Raw genomic sequence first — 21,678 nt, 5'->3', positions numbered from 1 at the left:
TTGTAGGATTGTTGGATCCACACTCTACCAGAGGGATGGGACAGTGGGCAGTGTAGGGTACAGTGTAGAGGAATGGCAGGCTCTTGGTGAGCATGGATGGGTGTGTATCAGAGCACCAGGAGCACCTCGCTGGGGGACAGGACACAGGGAAGAGCAAGATTCGGGGCCAATCCAGAGAGTTCTCAGGGAAGGGTGTGGGGGAGATTCAAACCAAATTGGTCCCAGACTCACCTCTAGCAGAGGCCTGGTGATGGGAGTCAAAGATCCAGTAGGCAAGGACTCAGGATATTTCAGTATGGATAGGCACATCTAGCCAGGTCCAGGCACTCTTCAGATGAGGCCACTCTAGCAGAGCCCGATAATGGGGGTCAAGGATCCAGCAGACAGGGACTCAGGATGGTTCCAAGGGGTAGGTGGATCTCTGAGTGAGGCCCAGAACTCCCCAGAGGACTGATGGTGGGGTTCAGCAATCAGGCAGGCAGGGATTCCTGGTGGTCCCATGTGGACAGGCAGGTCTAGTGTGCTCAGAACAGCTCCAGGAAGTTCCCCAAAGGTGGCAGGATTCTTGGATTTGCCCTCTGTCTCAGTGCTCAACCAAAGCAGTGGGACAGTGGGCATAATCAAGCTTTTTCTATCATGTTTCTTAAAATGATTCCAGCCTTTCTTTATTGCCTAACTCCAAACAATGTTGAAATATTTGCTACAGTAGCACCCTTTACTGATACCAAGATTTCTATTAATTTTCTGTTATTGATGTAGAAAATTGTCACAAATTTAATGGCTTAAAATGATAGCATAATTTATTAAACAACACAGTTTTATAGTCCAATGGCCATCAGAAATCTGAAATGCATTTCAATGAACTAAAATTTAAGTGTAAGCATGGTCTATTTCTTTGGCCAGCAGTTCTCAACCTGTAGGTTTCCATAATTTGGGGACAAAATGACACTTCTATAGGAGTCAACTGAAGCCACCAGAAAACACAGATATTTACGTTATGACTCATATCAGTCTCAAAATTACAGTTATTAAGTAGCAATAAAAATAATTTTATGGTTGTGAGTCACCACAACTTGAGGAATTTATTAAAGTGTACCAACATTAGGAAGGTTGAGAATCACTGTTCTAGACTCTAAAGAAGGGATCTGTTTCTAGTCACATTTTAACTTTCACTGGTCACCATTTTTCTATGTCTTCAAGTGTTTGTAATGATTATTTCTTCTTACTCAGGGAAAAGGAGAAATTGACCAACGAAGATGCTCAGACCTCAAGCTCTTCATTTCGGTTAGTTTTTTAGTAATGAATGTGTCAATGATATCTCATATTTTCTGTTTTCCATTATTTCATTTTTGTGTGTTCAATGGGAAGAAATTGTATAGTTCACCTCAACTTTTAAAACAAATATTCTGAAACTTTTATCTTTCATTTCTCCTAGCATATATATTATTTTGTTTTGCTCATACATGCTTTGGCTTTAAATTTCTATCTAAAATATAATTACCTCCTTCTATTTATTTTAAAATTCAAAATCCCTGACATCAAAAATATTATTAAGAATGGTAATCCATTTAAGATATGGCATAATGTGTGTAAAGTACTTGCTGTATAAACCTGACAAAGTAAGTTCAAATTCCCATAACATGTGAAACCTGGATGCTACAGCAGAGACATTTTTAAACTTGTAGTTCTGTTGGATACTAATCAAAGAACAGATAATACCAATACTTCTCAATCTATTTCACAAAGTAGAACAAGAAAGAATATTGCCAAATTCTTTTCATAAGGCCATAGTAACTCTGATACCCAAACCATATAGACTCAACAAATAACAAGAATTCTATACCAACATCCCTCAGTAATACTGACACAAAATATTCAATAAAATATTCATGTACAACTTAAGAACACATCGAAAAGATCATCTACATGATCAAATATTCTTCATTCCAGATATGCAATGATAGTTCAACATATGAAAATCTGTCAATGTAATCCAACATAAAAACAAACTTAAAGGAAAAAGACATTATCATCTCATTAGAAGCTAATAAATCCTTTGACAAAATCCAACATTCTTTTGTAATAAAAGTCTTGGAGACACCCAGATACAAGAAACATTCATAAACATAAAAGGGCAACTTACAGTGAACTACAGTCAATATCAAATTAAATGGAGAGAAACTCAAATCAATTGCATTAATATCAGGAACAAGACAAAGCTGTTCAATCTCTCCATATCTACTCCATATAGTACTGTCAGTTCTAGCTAGAGCTACAAGACAACTAAAGGAAATCAAGGAGTTATGAATTAGAAAGGAAGAAGTCAAAGTATCACATTTGTAGATTATATGATAGTATACATAACCAAGCCTAAAAATTCTATCAAGGAACACCTACAGTTGATGAAAAGACTTTAATGAGGTGGGTGGGTGGATTCCAGAATAAAAAAGAAAATCAATATTTCTCCTATATTCAAGTGATAAATGGACTGAGAAAGAAATCAGAGAAACACTACCCTACACAGTGACCATCAGTAATATAGAATATATTGGAGTAACACTAGCCAAGCAAATGAAAGACCTGTATGACAAGAATTTAAACTCTTTTAAGAAAAACTAGAGACAATATCAGAAGATGTAAAGAACTCCCATACATATTAATCAATAAGATTAATAGTAAAAAAAATGGCATTCTTACCCAAAAAAAAAATCTACAGTTTTAATGCAATGCCCATCCAAATCCAAGCACAATTATTTACAGATCTTGAAAGAACAATACTCAACTTCATATGGAAACCCCAAAAACCTAGGATAGGTAAACAAATCTTGTACAATAAAAGAACTTTGGGAGGTTTCACATTCCCTGAATTCAAGCTCTACTACAGAGGTATAATAATCAAAGAACGCCTGGCACTGGCATAAACACAAACAACTATATCAATGAAATCAAATCAAAGACCCTGATAGAAATCCACACACCTATAGACAATTAATTTTCAACAAAGAAGCCAAAATTTTAAAATGGAAAAAGGAAAACATCCTTATCAAATGGTGTTGTTCTAATTGGATATCTGGAAGTAAAAGAATGCAAATAGATCCTTATCTTCCACCCTGAATGGAACTCAAGTCCAAGTGGATTAAAGACCTCAACAAAAGTACAGACACAATGATCAATATTTAACAAGTGGGACCTCGTGAAACTGAAAAGCTTCTATAAAGCAAAGGACATTATCAACAGGACAAAACAGCTTCTTACATAATGGGAAAAGATTTTTACCAACTCCACAACTAACAAAGGGCAGATTTTCAAAATATATAAAGAACTCAAGAAACTAGACATAAAAAAGACAAAATAATTCAATTAAAATATGAGATATAGATCTAAATAGAGAATTTTCAACATAGGAATCTCAAATGGACAAAAAACACATAAAGAAAATTTGAACATCCTTAGCCATGGGGAAACACAAATCAAAATGACCCTGGGATTCCATCACACCTGTCAGAATGATTTAGATAAAAAACACTAATGACAGCTTTCCTAAATTTATGAACAATTTACAATCAAACCCCTGACAATTATTTTGCTTCCTTGTCAGTACTCATACTGTCAAAAATTATGTTTTAGTCCTTATTCTCTCATTGTGGCTTACATTTGGATTTTCCTGTTAACAGATGAAATTTGTCTTTTCTTCAGCAGTCTGTGAATGACTTTTTCTTTTTAAAAATGTATTTATTTGGGGAATTCATGTGGAAGTCAGTGTGAAAGCAGGTGTGAGTGGGTGCAACAGAAGGAATCATGGCTGCCAAAGTGATTGAGTCCATCGGAAAGTTCGGCCTAACTTTAGCAGTTGCAGGAGGTGTGGTGAGCTCCGCCTTATATAATGTGGATGCTGGTCACAGAGCTGTCATCTTCGACCAATTCCGTGGAGTATAGGACATTGTGGTAGGTGAAGGGACTCTCTTTCTCATCCCTTGGGTATCTCACCATAGTAAATGGGCTCCAACAAGCTAGCTCATTCACCAGGTATAGAGCCTGGTCCTACTGCCAGGGGCACCTCAGATAGTCCAAGCTTCACAACTGTCTCCCACACATGGAGTGCCTAGTTTCATTCCATGGATGCTCCAAAACTATTGGTCTAGAGTTAATGAGTTTCCACAAGTGTGGTTCAGCTGTCTTTGTAGATTTCTCCATCATGATCTTGACCTCCCCTGCTCATATATTATCTCCTCCCTCTCTTTGACTGGATTCCTGGCACTTGGTCTGGTGCTTGGTTGTGGATTTCTACATCTGGTTCCATCAATTAATGGATGAAGGCTCTAGGATGACAGTTACGGTAGTCACCAATCTGATTACAGAAGAAGGTCACTTCAGGCACCTTCTCCATCCCCTCCAGTTTTAGCTGTGGTCATCGCTGTGGATTCCTGGAAATATCCCTAGCACAAGTCTTCTCCCTATCCTCATGGTTACTTTCTATCAAGATATCTTTCATTGATCTCCCACTCCATCTCTCCCACCATTGAACATCCCATTTAATTCCACAAGAGCAAATAATAGGCATTTACATTAATGTAGTAATTCTAGGTCTACTATTAGGCCAAACTCAATGTGTATACATTTGCCAAAAAATGTGTGTAATAGAATATGTAAAACAGGAAAAATGTACAAACAATACAAAAGACCCATCACTACATGACAATATTCTTATGTCATTATTATTTTAAATCTATAAAATTAAATTCTGTATAATTTAAATAGCATAAAATATTTGCTGCAAAGTATATTACACAAATAGTAAACTGAAGAGGCTACACACCAAAAACTATACCATGTTATATTTTATTCGTGTAAACTTTAAATAACAAAACTAGTATGCATCATTATAAAATATGATATCTAATAGCAGTAAGGGGGAGTATCAGGCTTGGTGTGTAGTAATAATGACCTGTGTGTTGGTTACAATTGTAAGCCTTTTTTCTAGAAAAATTCAATGAGCTGTGATGACATAATTTATATCTATCTAGATGATATTGTGCAATATTAAGTACAAATTTTACTTTAAAAAATAAACATTAATGACAGCTCATGCTGGATTGGATGTGAAGTAAGAGGAACATTCCCCCATTGTTGGTGGAAGTACATACTTGTATAGACACTTTGGAAATCAATATGGTAGTTTCTCAGAAAATTGTGACTTGATCTACCTCAAGACCCAGTGATACCACTCTCTTGGGCATATACCCAACAGATGCTCAATCATACCACAAGAATACTTGTTCAACTGTGTTCATAGGAGTTTTATTCATAATGAATAGCCATAACCTGAAAACAATCTAGATGACCCTCAACCAAAGAATGGATAAAGAAAATGTAATATTATTCAACTCTTAAAAACATTGACATCAAAAAACATTACAGGCTAATGGATGGAACAAGAAATAAATCATCCTGAGTGAGATAACCTCACCCAGAAAGACAAATGTGCTATATACTCACTTATGAATGGATATTACCTATCCATGCTACTTAGAGAAGCTAGGTAACTGGGAGCATAGAGAAAATAAAATACATTTCGTGGATGTATGTGGGTGGGTGTGAATGTGAAAATGAAGGATCAGGTGATAGAGGTAGAGGGTACTGAAAGAGATAATTGGAAGAGGGGGGGTTTCAGGGTGAGATAGAAACTTGGTACAAGGGAAACTCCCAAGAATCTATGAGATACCAGGCTAAGACTCTTAGCAATAAGGCGCACATAGCCTGAACGGGCAATTTCCTCTGTCAAGGCAGGACTTCCAGTGGATAGGATTGGGACACCAGCCCAGATACATAACTCTTAACCTACAGTCTGTCCTGCTTATTGTATGATCGGGTGTAAGAGAGGCTTATGACTGGTCCAGCCTGAGACCCATGCCACAAGAGTGAGCCCACAGCTGACACCACCTAGAGAACCATGACACAGAAGCTGATTGGACCAGAAACCTAAGATAGAACCAAACATGACTGGAGAAAAGGACGTCAGTATAATGATGTCTAGTGATATTCTGCTCTACTCACAGATTTGTGCCTAGCAAAGTTGTCATCAGAGAGACTTCATCCAGCAACTGATGGAAACAGATGTTCAGATCTACAGCCAAACATTAGATGGAGCTCAGGGAATTCTGCAGAAGATGGGGAGAAATGAATGTGGGAAGTAGAGGGATGAAGGCCATCACAAGAAAGCCCACATAAATAACTAACCTGGGCTCATAGGAGCTGGCAGAAACCAACAACCAGGGAGTCTGCATGGGACTGACCTAGGCACTCTGCATATATGATATAGTTGTGCAGCTTGATCTTGTGAAACTTCTAACAGCAGAGCAGGGACTATCTGACTTTTTGATAGCTTTTTGGACACAATTCCTCATTCTATAACATTTTATGCCATGCTTTGCTGACACCCATGGGAGGCCTTCCATTTTCTGCAGAGAAAGGAGTGGATAGGGTGGGGAAAGGATTGGGAAGTTGAGGGGGAGATTGGAAAATGTGGTCAGAATATAAAAATAATAATAAATTAATGAATAATAAATAAATAAAAAGATATATCGCAGTGTAATAAGAATCAGGATAAACAAATAGGCCAAATAGGTGTTTATTCAGGGAAATAACTTACAACCTAGACAGATGAACACCCTCAGGTTCCACCAGATGCTCTACTCTCTGTGTCCTGCCAACCTGGCTCCTCCTCAGACCTAGTTCCAAAGGTCACTTCTGCCCCTGGCTCCACCCCCCAATGGACGTGTTCACTTCCACAGAAGTAAACAAAGTGAATATCTCACTACAAAGATAGTAGCTATTTGATAATGAGTAGGAATCATCCTTTTATGGGTATTAGCCCCTATTTTAAGAAGTATAAATAGTTTATATTCAAATTTAAATATGTCTCATTATTTTGGTTTTGTTTTACTTTATATTGAAGAATTTGATGCAACAAAATGCATTAAAGATATTCAAGTATTAGTATTGAAGTGCATAATGATGATGATTACACATAGTACAAATTCAGTTAAAATTCTGTCTTTATCTTTTACAGGCAAGAGATAAACACCACAACATGTGATGATTACATTTTAAGTAAGAATTTGTTCTTTGAAAATTTCTAAACGCTGTAGCAACAAATGGTCAGTACCATTTGTAAATGGTAAATGTGGCAAAATTAAAAAACTTTCCTGAATTTGTATATATACACATACTCATGCACACACATACACATGCAGGTACAAAATATTTCTGACTTTGAAGCGTGCATTTATTAGTTGACTTCAAATAAGTGATTTATTTAGCCCTTACTTCTCATATAGGAATCATACTTACTCTCATAAACTACCCTCTGTACTCAAAGTTCATAATTATAAAACTTAAAGTGAAAAAGTCAAGTAAAGTTAGAGATGAGAGAAGTTAAGAAAAGAATACCTTAGTTGAGACACTGCAAGCTTACAGAGGTCTCCTTCATATATTAAACTAAAACATACATACACAAAGTGGCATAACTTATTTATATTAGTTCCAGCTCTACTCTTAGTAAATATGCAAACAACATTGTAATACTTCAGTTAATGGATTGCTTCTGGGACCAAATTGCATGTGAATCTTACTTCAACTGTTTACTAGCTTTATAATTTGGAATAAAAAATTTAACATATGGCAGTGTGTTTTTTTATATATTAGTATAATATTTAATGACATTATCTAAATTGAAAAGAATTTTTGAGGATTGAGTTGACAACTATTAGGACAGAATATGACATATAAAGAATATTAACTATCAGCAGTATCAGCTATATAATACTATGACTGCCTTCACATATAGCAGCTCTTCAAATATATAAGATAACATCTCTCATTAGCCTTCTCCTCTCTAGGAACATTATCCTGAATTCTGTTCCCAATTCCACCTTTGTCATAGATTCCAGACAGTTGGATATTCCTGATTTTTCTAAATAACCAAAAATATGTATATGTCCTTACATAGGGTGGGCAAGACTATTCACATGTCTGGGTCTAATTCCTGTGGTTGGAGGTGCTATTAAATTCAGAGGTGTAAACCCTCTAAGGCATCTCTGAAAATTAACACTTTCACTGGTTACTTTATGCTCAATGTTATGCTATTTATTATAGAAATCATGGAAGAATTACTCATATTATCTCCCACCTAACCAAAATTACATTGAGAAATCAAGACAGTGGAGACAATGTAAGCATTTGAAAGTAAACAGTTAGAATTAGTCTATATTTCATTCCCATCATTTATTATTATTATTATTTTATTTAATTTTATATAACAAAGTCCAATTAAATGAAAACAAACATTTATACACAATACTTGGGAATTTGGGCATCGTTCTTTCCAAACTACTTCCTGCTGGTAAGGGACACTGTCATGGGGGATTCGAAGAAGATTAAGATATCCTGGCTGTAGGCTGTAGGGCTGTTTTGTCCAGCTGTTTTGAATGTAGGATCACCTCGTACTCTGTTTCAGGCAGTCTGACGTGATCAAACCACACTAGTCTGAAAGGAATCCAAATCTTTCCATTTTCTGTGGAAACAAAAGTAGAAATCCTTTTCCCCAGTAACTTGTCCTTCAACTTAAATTTTGGAGTCAAAGCATTTTTTTTAATTTAATTTATTATTTTACATGTCGATCCCAGTTCCCTCTCCCTCCCTCCCTCCCTCCCCCATCCCTTCCTCCCTCCTTTACTCTCTTTTACACTCTCTGCCCTCTCACATGCACTCTAAACACCATCCCCTCCCATCCACCTACCCCAATTCCATATGTAGGGGAATGCCATCCAGTTGGGGTCATGTAGATCTGACAGGTAATGTGAAGTAGGGACTAGGGCTTCTCTCCTGTCTCTAGATTAAGGCAGTTATCCCTCCATGGGGGATATGTTCGCAAAGTTCTTTTGTGAACCAGGGATACATCCTGGCTCCACTGTCTGAGGTCTCTTTATCTGCTCAGTCCTTCTGGCTGAGACCCATAATCAGGGGGGCCTAAGTCAGTCCCATGCTGGTTTCCCAGCTATCAATCTAGTGGCCTTTAGCTCCTCCTTGTTCAGGTAAGCTGTCTCTATGTGTTTTTGCAGCATGGTCTTGTCCTCTCCATCTGCATCTGGGTTCTAGTTCGACTCAGTGTTTATGTATGGGTGTTTGATCCTGTTTTCAACAGCCATTAGTTGAGGGCTCCATGGAGAAGTTACTCGTTGATCTCACTCTCTGGGAAGGTCAATTATGTTAGCCTTTCCACGGAAGCTGAGATTGTTAATTCTCTAGACCTTTCTTTGTGTTCAATTTTATCTTCAAACCAATTTGGCTCCCTCTTTTATTTTCTCTCTCTGTGTCTCTGTCTCTCTCTTTCCTATCTTCTATTCCTAACCAGGTTCAATCTTCCTGGTCATACATGTTTTCCTTTCCTCCCCCTCATTTTCTCCTAAATCTCTCTCCATTCGCTGCCCCCCCACTTCACCTGAGCTCTGGGGGACTTGTCCCTTCCCAATTCTATGCGGGAATATATATGAATCTCTTAGAATACACCTTCTATCCTAGTTCCTCTGGTGATGTGAATTATAGGCTGGTGATCCTTTGATCTAGGTCTAAAATCCATATATGAGTGAGTACATACTGTGTTCCTCTTTTTGTGACTGGGTTACCTCATTCAGGATGGTGACTTCAAGTGCCATCCACTTGCCTGCGAATTTCAAGATACAATTGTTTTTTTCTGCAGAGTAGTATTCCATTGAGTAGATGTGCCACATCTTCATTAACCATTCTTCAATTGAGGGGCATCTAGGTTGCTTCCAGGTTCTTCCTATTACAAATAGTGCTGCTATGAACATAGTTGAGCACATGTCTTTGTTGCATGGTTGTGAATCCTTTGGGTATATGCCTAAGAGGGGGATTGCTGGGTCCTGTGGTAAACTAATTCCCATTTTCCTGAGGAACCGTCATAGGGATCTCCAAAATGGCTGTATGAGTTTGCACTCCCACCAGCATTGGAGGAGTGTTCCAATTTCTCTACATCCTCTCCAACATAAGTCATCACTGGTGTTTCTAATTTTAGCCATTCTGGCAAGAGTAAGATGGTATCTCCAAGTTGTTTTGACTTGCATTTCCCTGATAGCTAAGGATGTGGAGCATTTTCTTAAGTGTCTTTCAGCCTTTTTGATTTCCTCTATTGAGAATTCTTTCTTCAGTTCTGTACCCCATTTTTAATAGGGTTATTTGGTGTTTTGTTGCCTAGTTTCTTGAGTTCTTTATGTATTTTGGAGATCAGCCCTTTGTCGAATATAGGATTGGTGAAAATCTTTTCCCAGCCTGTGGGGTGTCGTTTGGTCTTGTCGACTATGTCCTTTGCCATTCAGAAGCTTCTAAGTTTGAAGAGGTCCCATTTATTAATTGTTTCTTTCAGTATCTGTGCCCCTGAAGTTATGTTCAAGAAGCAGTCTCCTATACCAATTTGTTCAAGTGTACCTCCTACTTTCTCTTCTAAGAGGTTCAATGTGGCTGGATTGATGTTGAGGTCTTTGATCCATTTGGACTTGAGTTTTGTGCATGGTGACAGACATGGGTCTATCTGCAGTCTTCTACACACCCTCATCCAATTGTGCCAGCACCATTTGTTAAAGATGCTGTCCTTGCCCCATGGTATAATTTTAGCAGTTTTGTCGAAAATCGGGTGTTCATAGGTGCATGGATTAATATCAGGATTTTCAATTCGATTCCATTGGTCTACCTGTCTATTTTTATGCCAATACTAGGCTGTTTTCAGAACTATAGCTCTGTAGTAGAGCTTAAAGTCAGGAATGGTGATGCCTCCTGATGTTCTTATATTGTATAGGGTTGTTTTGGCTATCCTGGGTCTTTTGTTTTTCCATATAAAGTTGATTATTATCCTTTCAAGGTCGGTGAAGAATTGTGGTGGGATTTTAATGAGGATTGCATTGAATCTGTAGATTGCTTTTGGTAAGATTGCCATTTTTACTATGTTAATCCTACCTAACCAAGAGCATGGGAGATCTTTCCATTTTATGGTATCTTCTTTAATTTCTTTCTTTAGAGTCACAAAGTTCTTATTATATAGGTCTTTTACTTGTTTGGTAAGCGTGACACCAAGATACTTTATGTTGCTTGTGGCTATTGTAAAGGGTGATGTTTCTCTGATTCTTTCTCTGTCTCTTTGTCGTCTGAAAAAAGTAGGGCTACTGATTTTTTTGAGTTTATCTTGTATCCTGCTAGTTTGCTGAAGGTGTTTATCAGCTGTAGGAGCTCCCTGGTAGAGTTTATTGGGCCACTTATGTAAACTATCATATCATCTGCAAGTAGAGACAGTTTGACTTCTTCCTTTCCAATTTGGATCCCCTTGATCTCCTTTTGTTGTCTTATAGCATTAGCTAGAACTTCTATTACGAAATTGAAGATATATGGAGAGAGAGGACAGCCTTGTCTTGTTCCTGATTTTAGAGGAATTGGCTTAAGTTTCTCTCCATTCAGTTTGATGTTGGCAGTTGGTTTGCTGTATATTGCTCTTATTATGTTTAGTATGTTCCTGTTATCCCTGATCACTCCAAGATCTTTGTCATGAAAGTGTGTTGAATTTTGTCGAAGGCTTTTTCCGCATGTAGGGAGATAATCATATGGTTTTTCTTTTTCTGTTCGTTTATATGGTGGATCACGTTGATAGATTTTCATATGTTAAACCATCCCTGCATTCCAGGTATGAAGCCTATTTGGATGATTTCTCTGATGTATTCTTGAATTCGGTTTGCCAGTATTTTATTGAGTATTTTTGCATCGATGTTCATCAGGGATATTGGTCTGTAGTTTTCTTTCTTAGTTGTGTCTTTGTGAGGTTTGGGTACCAAAGTTATTGTGGCCTCATAACAAGAGTTTGGCAATGAACTTTCTGTTTCTATCTTGTGGAACAGTTTGAGGAGTAGTGGTATTAGTTCTTCCTTGAATGTCAGGTAGAATTCTGGGCTGAATCCATCTGGCCCTGGACTTTTTTTGGTTGGAAGGCTTCCGATGACTGCTTCTCTTTCATTGCAGGTTATAGGTCTATTTAATTTGTTTGTCTGTTCTTGATTTAATTTTGGTAAGTGATAGTTATCCAGAAACTTGTCCATTTACTTTGAATTTTCAATTTTTCTGGAATACAGATTTTCAAAGTATGACCTGAAAATTGTCTGGATTTCCTCTGTGTCTGTTGTTATGTTCTCCATTTCGTTTCTGATTTTGTTAATTTGCATGTTCTGTCTCTGCTTTTTCATTAATTTGGATAAAGGTTTGTCTATCTTGTTGATTTTCTCAAAAAACCAACTCTTTGTTGCATTGATTTTTTTTTTTTTTTTTGTATTGTTTTCCTGGTTTCTATTTTGTTGATTTCAGCCCTCAAGCTGATTATTTCCTGGTGTCTGCTCCTGCGGGGTGAATTCGCTTCTCTCTGTTCTAAGGTTTTCAGTTGGGCTGTTAATTCTCTTATGTGACTATCCTCTGTTCTCTTCATGTGGGCACTTAGTGCAATGAACTTCCCTCGTATCACTGCTTTCAAGGTGCACCATAAGTTCGGGTATGTTGTATCCTCATTCTCGTTGAATATTAGAAAGTCTTTAATTTCTATCTTTATTTCTTCTTTGACCCAGGAGTGGTGCAATTGCACATTGTTCAGTTTCCATGAGTTTGCAGGTGTTCTGCTATTTGTGTTGTTGTTGTTGAATTCCAATTTTAAATCATGGTGGTCCAATAAGATACAGGGAACTATTCCTATTCTCTTGTATCTGGTGAGGTTTGTTATGTCACCTAGTATGTGGTCGATTTTAGAGAAGGTTCCATGTGGAGCAGAGAAGAAGTTATATTCTTTTGTCTTTGGATGGAATGTTCTATAGATGTCTGTTAACCCCAGTTGAGACATAACTTCTGTTATTCATTTTGTTTCTTTGTTGAGTTTTTGATTTGTGGTCCTGTCTAGTGTTGAGAGTGGTGTATTGAAGTCTCCCACTATAAGTGTGTGAGGTTTTATATGAGCTTTGAGTTTTAGTAGTGTTTCTTTTCCGAATGTGGATGACTTTGTATTAGGGGCATAGAGGTTCAGAACTGAGACTTTGTGTTGATTGATTTCTCCTGCGATGAATATGAAATGATCGTCTTCATCTCTTTTGACTAATTTTGGTTTAAAGTCTAACTTGTTAGATATTAGGATCGCTACTTCTGCTTGCTTCTTATTTCCATTTGATTGGAAAATCTTTTCCCAACCCTTTACCCTGAGGTTATGTCTATCTTTGAAGCTAAGATATGTTTCTTGTATGCAGCCGAAGGATGGATTCTGTCTTTGTATCCGTTCTGTTAGCCTGTGTCTTTTTTTAGGTGAGTTAAGACCATTAATGTTGAGGGTGAGTAAGGACCATTGATTGTTGATGCTTGTTTGATTGAAGTTTGTTGTTGGCAGTGGTATTGTGAATATATTAGTTCTGCTTTACCATTGGTTTCTGGTATAGTTGGATTTTCTGTTTTCTACATTTTTGTGGGTGTAGTTACCTTCCTTGGGTTGGAGTTTTCCTTCCAATACTTTCTGTAGGGCTGGATTTGTGTATACGTATTGGAAAAATCTGGTTTTGTCATTAAATATCTTGTTCTCTCCATCTATAGTGATGGAGAGTTTTGCTGGATATAGTAGCCTAGCCTGGCATCCGTGTTCTCTTAATACTTTTAGAACATCTATCCAGGACCTTCTGGCCTTGAGGGTTTCCCTGGAGAAGTCAGGTGTAATTTTGATAGGTCTGCCTTTATATGTTACCTGTCCTTTTTCCTTCGCTGCTCTTAATATTCTTTCCTTATTCTGTATGCTAGGTGTTTTGATTATCATATATCGAGGGGTCTTTTTTCTTTGGTCCAGCCTATTTGGGGTTCATTATGCTTCTTGTACTTTCATGGGCATGCCCTTCTTCAGATTTGGGAAGTTTTCCTCGATGATTTTGTTGAATATGTTTTCGGCACCTTTGAGCTGGGCTTCCTCACCTTCCTCTATGCCTAATATTCTTAGGTTTGGCCTTTTCATGGTGTCCCACATTTCCTGGATGTTTTGTGTTAAGGATTTGTTGGATTTATGATTTTCTTTGGTCGATGAATCATTTATTCTAGTTTATCTTCTGCGCCTGAGATTCTCTCTTCCATCTCTTGAATTCTATTGGTTATGCTTGTTTCTGTAGTTGCCGATTTTTTGCCCAGCTTTTCAATTTCCAGCATTCCTTCCGTTTGTGTTGCCTTTATTTTCTCAATTTCAGTTTTCAAGTCTTGAACCGTTTCCTTCACCTGGTTAATTGTTCTTTCTTGGATTTCTGTACTTTCCTTATGGAATTTGTTCATTTCTTCCACTTTTTTGTTTGTTTTTTCCTCCATTTCTTTAAGGGATTTTCTCACATCATCTTTGAGGGCCTCTATCATTTTTATGATGGTAATTTTTAAGTCGTACCCTTCCGCTTCTTCTGCTTTGTTGTTGTGTTCCATTCTAGTTGGTGTAGATTCCCTAGATTCTGGTGGTGTCATGTTTGTCTTTCTGTTGTTAGGTGTTCTCTTGTATTGCCTTCTTCCCATAGCTTCTTCCAGTAGGTGTTGGTGGTGTCTCCCCTCTCTCTCTATGGTACTTCCCGATGGGCTTATGTGGGTCTGAGATTCAATATCTGTAGCTCTGTGTGGTCCAAGCTCTCTAGGAGGTTTCTCTGCAGACAGGGATCCAGGGATGGGGTCAAGGATGAGGATCCAGAAGAAAATGCCAGCAGGTACTCACAGTGGTCCTCTGGCCAGTAGCTCTAGACAATAGCTCTGGCCAATAGCTGTCGGAAGAGGGCAAGGGGTGAGCTGGAACTTGAGAAGGTTTTGCAGGATAGTGGGATCTCACTGGAAACTGGAGCTCTTCAGCTGAGACCTCGTTCTTTGGCAGAGGCCAGGATTTGGGGGTCAAGGATCTTGCCTGCAGGAACTCAGAGTGGACCTGCAGAGATAGGCGGATCTCTGGGAGGGGCCTGCCTGGGACTCCAGCAGAGGACTAGAGGGGGGTCAGAGACTAAGCTGGTGGTAATTAGGGGTGGTCCCCTGCGTGGATAGTCAGGTCTCCTTTGTTCAGAATTGCTCAGAGAAGTCTCTGAAGTAGGGTAGACTGTTGGCTCCACCCTCTGTCTAAGTGCTCAACCAGAGGGGCAGGACCGTGGGTGGAGTAGGGCACAGGGTAGGGGGGGGTAGGCTGGCGGTGGGGATGGGTGGGGGTGTATCAGAGCTCCAAGGGTGCTCTCAATGGGGACTGGAGACAGTAGCAGCAGGATCAGGGGCCAATTCATTCCAATCATTTTATAACAGCAGTTTGTATCATTGTATCATTGTAACATTCTGTGAAAATTGATCTTACATAAAAAACAAAATTGTTATGATAAAGATAAGCCAATGCTAACTTGAAAAAAATGGCTTTATGTTTCTTAATTGCCAGTCAAATAAACTGCAAGAGGAAGAGGTATATTTTGAGTAACAACTTTTACTTAAATAATATAGTTTTCTTAACAATGTCCTTCACTACAAGAGTCTGGATATCAACTCCAATTTTTATTTTATTTTTCTTATCTCAGTCAGTGAAACTGTGGAAAAATGCAATCAAGAACATTTTGATTTGACACTTCCCAAAACAACTCTGCCAGGTATAAGGAAGAGATCAGGATCTTCAGAATTACAAGTGTCAGTTCCTGTAAGTATAGAAAAAAATCACTTTAAAACTAAATATATACTGATAACAGCATACATAAATGTAAACAAGACATACATAATTTGAGTTATATTATTCTGAAGCAGATTTTAAATTTATAACTCTATAGAACAAATTGCTCCCCCATGTTTTAAAAATAAACATTTTTATTTCATTTTTGAGATTATAATTATATCATATCAATATTATAAAGATAAAAATCTCTATAGGTACTCATCTTCATAAAGATTCCAGTTCTTTGATGTTCTTTTGAAACAGTATTCATTTTTAAATTTGAAACAAGCTTGTTTTACATGCCAATCCCAGTTCCAACACCCACCCCTCCTTCCCTGTGCCCCCCCAACCCCATCCCATCCCCTTTCTGCTCTACAGGGAGGGTGAGGCCTTCCATGGAGGATCTTCAATGTCTGTCATATCATTTGGACCAGAGCCTAGGCCCTCCCCCATGTGTCTGGGCTGAGAGAGTATCCCTCTTTGTGGAATGGGCTCCCAAGTCCATTTATATACTAGGGATAAATAATAATCCACTACCAGAGGCCTCATAGACTGGCCAGTCCTCCTAACTAATACCCAAGTTCAGGAGGTCTGTGTTGGTCCTATAATGGTTGCCCAGCTATCAGACTAGGGTCCATGAGCTCCCCTTTGTTCAGGTCAGCTGTGAAACAGTATCCTTCTTGTGTTATATTTATGTACTAGTTACATTTTAGCCTTGTGTTATAATAACTGTTCCCTATAAAAATTATTTAATATTATTTGATTTATTACTGTTAGTGTCTGTGTGTGTGAGAGAGTGGGCATAATGTATGTTTGTGAGAGAAGGCATGAAGGTACATAAGAACAGCTTTCAGAAAGTGCTTATTTTCTTCCACTATGGAATCCAATTCAGGTCAACCAGCTTGTATAGTAACCACCACTGTATGCTGAGTTATCTTACCTACCAATTTGTTTTTAACTAAAGTATGAAACTGTAAAAACACTAATTACAACAGTTCCCCATTTCCTTTCCTCTCTCCAAAAATTCCAATATATCCCTCTTTTCTCACAAATTCATGCAATTATTTTTACACACACACATACACACATTCATTCCTAATTTGTACATGGTTGTCTACACCAGAGTTAGTAGGTAAAGGAAAATGGACAGCCTAAGTTCACAAGTGGTAGTTCAAATAGATCTAAAATTTAAATCTCAAAATGGGATCTAATTGTAAAGATGTGGAACATCCCTGTTTGCTGAAAACTGTCATTCATGATACTTGATGGTGGGAGAGTCGAGGTTTTTATGCTACTTTAAAGTGGACTTATCATAAAGTAGAGTTTTCATTAGCAAAATGAAATCCTAGTATTCATGGATAATCCATTGTGATACATGAAGATGTTAAAGTGTCTCCCAAAGCAGTTACAACCAATGTATGTATTACATCATCATGCATTATTTGTATAATAATATACAATCTTCCCTGCATAGTCATCATTTAATCTCATGACTATTTGATTGTTGGACCTTCTACTGAATACTTGAAACAACATGAAAACTAAGGGCTGGCAAGGTAGCTCAGTTAGTAAAGGTGCTTGTTACCAAGCCTGATGATGTGAGTTTCGTCCCTAGATTTGATTGTTGGAAGGGGAGATCTTGCCACCTCAGTGTTGTCTTCTGAACTCCCCACATACACCACAGTGTACACACACACACACACACACACACACACACACACACACACACATCTTGAAATAGAAAACATCTTTTTGATAGATGATTGATGAAAAGATAAATATATTATGATGCAAATTAAAATGTGTAACTCATTTACAAATACTTATTGTCATTCTCCCCAATCTTTCCAGAGGCAAGAAAAAGTGAAAGTTGATAAAGGTCAGAAACCAACTACTATATGGATAAATCAATGTTTCAGAGAACTTTTCCTACGGCCACCCTTTTCCCTAACTTTCATTACACAGGATCCATTCAAATATCTTTATAATCCTCGAAACCATTATATAATGTCAACAATTAGAAAGACCAAAGATGATAAAAGAACAACCTTGAAGAAAACTTTCAAGGTAAATATAAGCTCATGTGCAATAAATCTGGAATGCAAGACAATAACAACTAAAGGTAAACCTGAAATAATCAACACAGAAACAAATCCATCAAAATCATCACATGAAAGTGAACTATTTGGAAACTTAAATGCCACATTAGAATCCAATCTAGAATCCAACAATTCCAAGATAACCATGGAAATAGATTCAAGAAATGACAATGAATATTCAATGAATTTCAAGAAAACAAATGATGAAGCTGTATTTTGGAAGGGCAATCCAAATGCAAAGTCCAAGAAGAGCTCTGAGAAATTTTCTGATGACAAATCAAAGTGCATAAGTCGCTCATATATGAACTTAATGTTTCTCAATGAGTTAAGAGCTGAATCCAAAGATTTTGATGAATGGGCAACAAATTGCTCACAGAACAATGCTAAGAAGCCTGCAAAGAAGGGTGGAAAGAAGGAAAAGGACTCTGATCCTGATTCTGGAGACTCAAAAGATGCAAGGAAAGAAGGAAAGAAAAAGAGAGAATCTAGGAAAAAGATGGATACAGAGTCTACAGATGCTGAATCTGGTGACTCCAAGGATGCAAAGAAAGAATCAAAAAGAGATAAAAAAGAAAAAAGGGAAGTCAGAAAAAAGAAGGACACAGAATCTACTGGTACTGAATCTGGTGACTCCAAGGATTCAAAGAAAGAAAAGAATATGGACAAAAAAGGTTCAGATTCTACTGATGCTGAATCTATAGACTCAAGGGGTGCAAAAAAAGAAAAGAGACGTTCAAAGAAAGATGATAAGAAGGATGCATTCTATACTGATTCTGAATCAGACGTAGAGTCAAAGAAGGGCAAGAAAGATGAAAAGAAGGAAACTAAAGGGAACAAGAGGAAGCCTATTAAAGATACAAAGTCTACTGATGCTGATTCTGAATCTGAAGGTGATCTATCAGTAAAGAAAGGTGAAAAGAAAGATAAGAAAACTATAAAGAAAGGAGAAAAGAAGGATGCAAAGAATAAAGTAGAGTCTACTGCAAGTGAGTCTGAATTTGAAGTTAAGAAGGAAAAGAAAGAGGCCATGAAAGATTCGATGAAGGACATAGGTAGTTATTCTGATTCAGCATCTGATGTATCTTCCAAGACAGGCATACAGAGAGATGTAAGGCCTTCAGATACTGAATCTGAAGGGTCATCGGAGTTTAAGGTTATAAAGACCACTGATGATTCAGATGTCACATCCAACGACTCAAAGAAGGGAACATCAGAACTAAGAAGAGGATTCAGAGCATCATCCAAAAAGACTACTTTCAGAGAAAAGGGGAAAAGAAGTGTGGGTGGTAGAATCCCTACATCAAGAGAAAGACTACCACTCCCTCCTTGTGAGCCTTTACGAGCATCACTTAAGCCAAAACACGTCTGTCAGTGCAAGGTGCCTCCTCCACCTCCAAAGGAAAGATATGCTCCTTTGGTAAGTTTACTACTAGTTAATACTTGAGGACAAGTTGGATTTTGAAGTGAAGGTTTAAAAGTCTGAATATATAATCTAAACAATAATTCTCCTTTAATTTGATACTTGCCAGTATTTAATAATTAACAGTATTCAAATTTGGAGCTTAGAGACAAGAAAGATGAAAAGTACACTGAAACAGCTTACTCAAGTTACCAAACAAATTCTTAAATATCAACGGAAAAACACTTATTTTGACTAGAGTGTGGCAAAGTAGTTTGCTTGAAGTCATTTACTTACTTGCTGTATAGTTAACTATACAACCCTTTGAAAAAACCAAAACTAAAAACTGACTCAAACTCGAAGGGAACATTTAAATGAACCATAAAAACACTTCCTAGAAAGTTGCTGAACACAGTATGTCTCTAATAAACAAAATATACACAACAGATAAACAGAATAGCAAGATTCATGAATACACAAAACTTACTTATTCTATCCAAGTGGAAACAGAAGGTTATAATAAGCCTGTGTTCTTACAACAAAAAATACAAGTTAGCTTTCGTGAAGTGACAGAATCTCCTCTAATTTTTAAGCATCTTTTTGAGATTAACTACTTCTTCTTGGGGACAAATATTCCTGTTGATTTATAATTTCTACTTTTCTCATCTAAGATATTGTTCTTTCCATTATCCTTTTCCAAATATCTTGGATATTTTTGGTGGTGAGATGACATATATATTGCTTTGGAAGGCACTCCTGATAGATGTTGTATCATCTCTTTCTAGATCTCTCTAATCTTTGTTTCAAGTGTTACGTAATCTTGGGACATGCATCACAATTCTGTTTGCTCTGACTTGGTTCATTGTCTGTTCTTATGTTAGTAGAGCTGAGTGAAGCCCTTGGTCATGTCAAACATAAGGCAATTGAATTTATCATTTTCATTTTCATTAATTATTCACCACCTTCATCTTTCCCGCCATTGTGTTACCTTTTATCTAGACCAAAGTGAGGATATGTAGGAAGAGTCATAAGTGAGATAGTAGTATCTAAAAATTTCTAAAAATGTAAACATGTTGATAGAAAGAAAATCAAACTATATACATAGTAGTAATACTGCCTACTATAGAAAAACTCTGGAACTAAATTTATAAAATTGTTGTTTATCAAATTATAAAATACTGTGTGAGCATATATACATACCTATGTGTGTGTGTGTGTGTGTGTGTGTGTGTGTGTGTGTGTGTGTGTGTATTCTATAAAGTTAAAAGAGAGAAACAGAAAAAATACTATGACATTGAAACTAGGGAAAAAAACTGTGTACTTATACAGACACTACAAAGAATAACCCATGTGAAAATATTTGTATATTTGTATTAGTGTTATACAATCTGAAGTTACTGTCATTTTATATTATATTTTCAAATTTGAAGGTAGACTAATAATGTGACATTTATAGGGTTTTAGTTCCTCTGCAAAGAATGGTAACTAGACTAATATTTGATTATACTTGCCCCTGAGTGCCAATAGGTGCACTCCAGGGTTTGATGTGTACACTTCTGAACTACATCTTCAAAGTCTTCAAATTATAGATCTGCATTTAGTTCAAGGAGGCATTTAGAAACCATCCAAATTTTTCTCAATCTACAATACTATACTATATGTTTAGTTATAATCTTTAACATAGCAGACATTCTTTATAACTAGTGATACTTCCTTTTTATTTCCATCTACCAACTTTATTTTTCAGCCTGGAGTGGAATGGATTCATAAGATACTCTGAAGAATAGGTGAGCCATAGGACTTGCAGACTGGCCTTGTGGAAGCAAACTACTTTCAGAGGCACCTTTCTGCTTCAATGGAACTGTAGTAAATAAAAGTAAGCATCAGCAGCATCCAAATTTCAAAAGCAGTTTGTGACTGATTTAGTATGTGTGTGTGTATGTGTGTGTGTATGTTCATTCAAGTATTTGTATTAAGCATAAACCTAATTTGTCTTTATCAATAAAGAATCTGGGGGGGGGGAGAACACGAAAGATTAAAGAACCAGGCGCAGCCACTAATTGCTTCCTACCTATCTCATTGCCCCATCCATAAAGAGTGAGATCCTGTCTGTACCACACCTTACCACTTCTTTCTCAACTTCCTGTGTGATGAAATTAAAGGTATGTGTAACCACTGCTTGGCTCTTTGGTTAACTAGGGCTAGCCCTGCCATCTGATTTCCAGGCAAGCTTTATTTGTCAGAACACAAACAAATATCACACAATATTTCTCCCTTAGTGTCTAAACAAAAAATAAAGGTTTAACTAACATAGAAAGAAACTACATACAATACATATGAAGCCATATATATATATGTATATATATATATGTATATATGTATATATATATATATATATATGTTGTCTGTTA

General features: G+C 37.2%; 1 protein-coding gene across 1 annotated transcript; it reads left to right on the top strand.

Annotated features, from left to right (window-relative positions):
* The first annotated feature begins 3,883 nt into the window (after nt 1-3,883).
* Nucleotides 3,884-21,165, top strand: Cylc1 (cylicin 1). Its single transcript, XM_051179615.1, has 5 exons — nt 3,884-3,945; nt 7,070-7,110; nt 15,642-15,757; nt 17,621-19,285; nt 21,015-21,165. Exons 1-5 carry the CDS (start codon nt 3,884-3,886, stop codon nt 21,045-21,047), a joined length of 1,917 nt encoding a protein of 638 aa, XP_051035572.1. The 3' UTR covers nt 21,048-21,165.
* Nucleotides 21,166-21,678: the final 513 nt, after the last annotated feature.

This window comes from Phodopus roborovskii, unplaced genomic scaffold (genome assembly GCF_943737965.1).
Source record: "Phodopus roborovskii unplaced genomic scaffold, PHOROB, whole genome shotgun sequence".
Classification (NCBI taxonomy): Eukaryota; Metazoa; Chordata; class Mammalia; order Rodentia; family Cricetidae; genus Phodopus; species Phodopus roborovskii.
The sequence above is the reverse complement of the archived record's forward strand: the minus strand, read 5'-3'. Positions and strand labels throughout refer to the sequence as shown.

Coding starts and splice junctions, on each gene's coding strand:
- Cylc1 (XM_051179615.1), top strand. CDS start 3,884: ATGTGGATGCTGGTCACAGAGCTGTCATCTTCGACCAATTCCGTGGAG. Junction 15,758..17,620: donor AATTACAAGTGTCAGTTCCT/GTAAGTATAGAA, acceptor CAATCTTTCCAG/AGGCAAGAAAAAGTGAAAGT. Junction 19,286..21,014: donor AGGAAAGATATGCTCCTTTG/GTAAGTTTACTA, acceptor TTTATTTTTCAG/CCTGGAGTGGAATGGATTCA.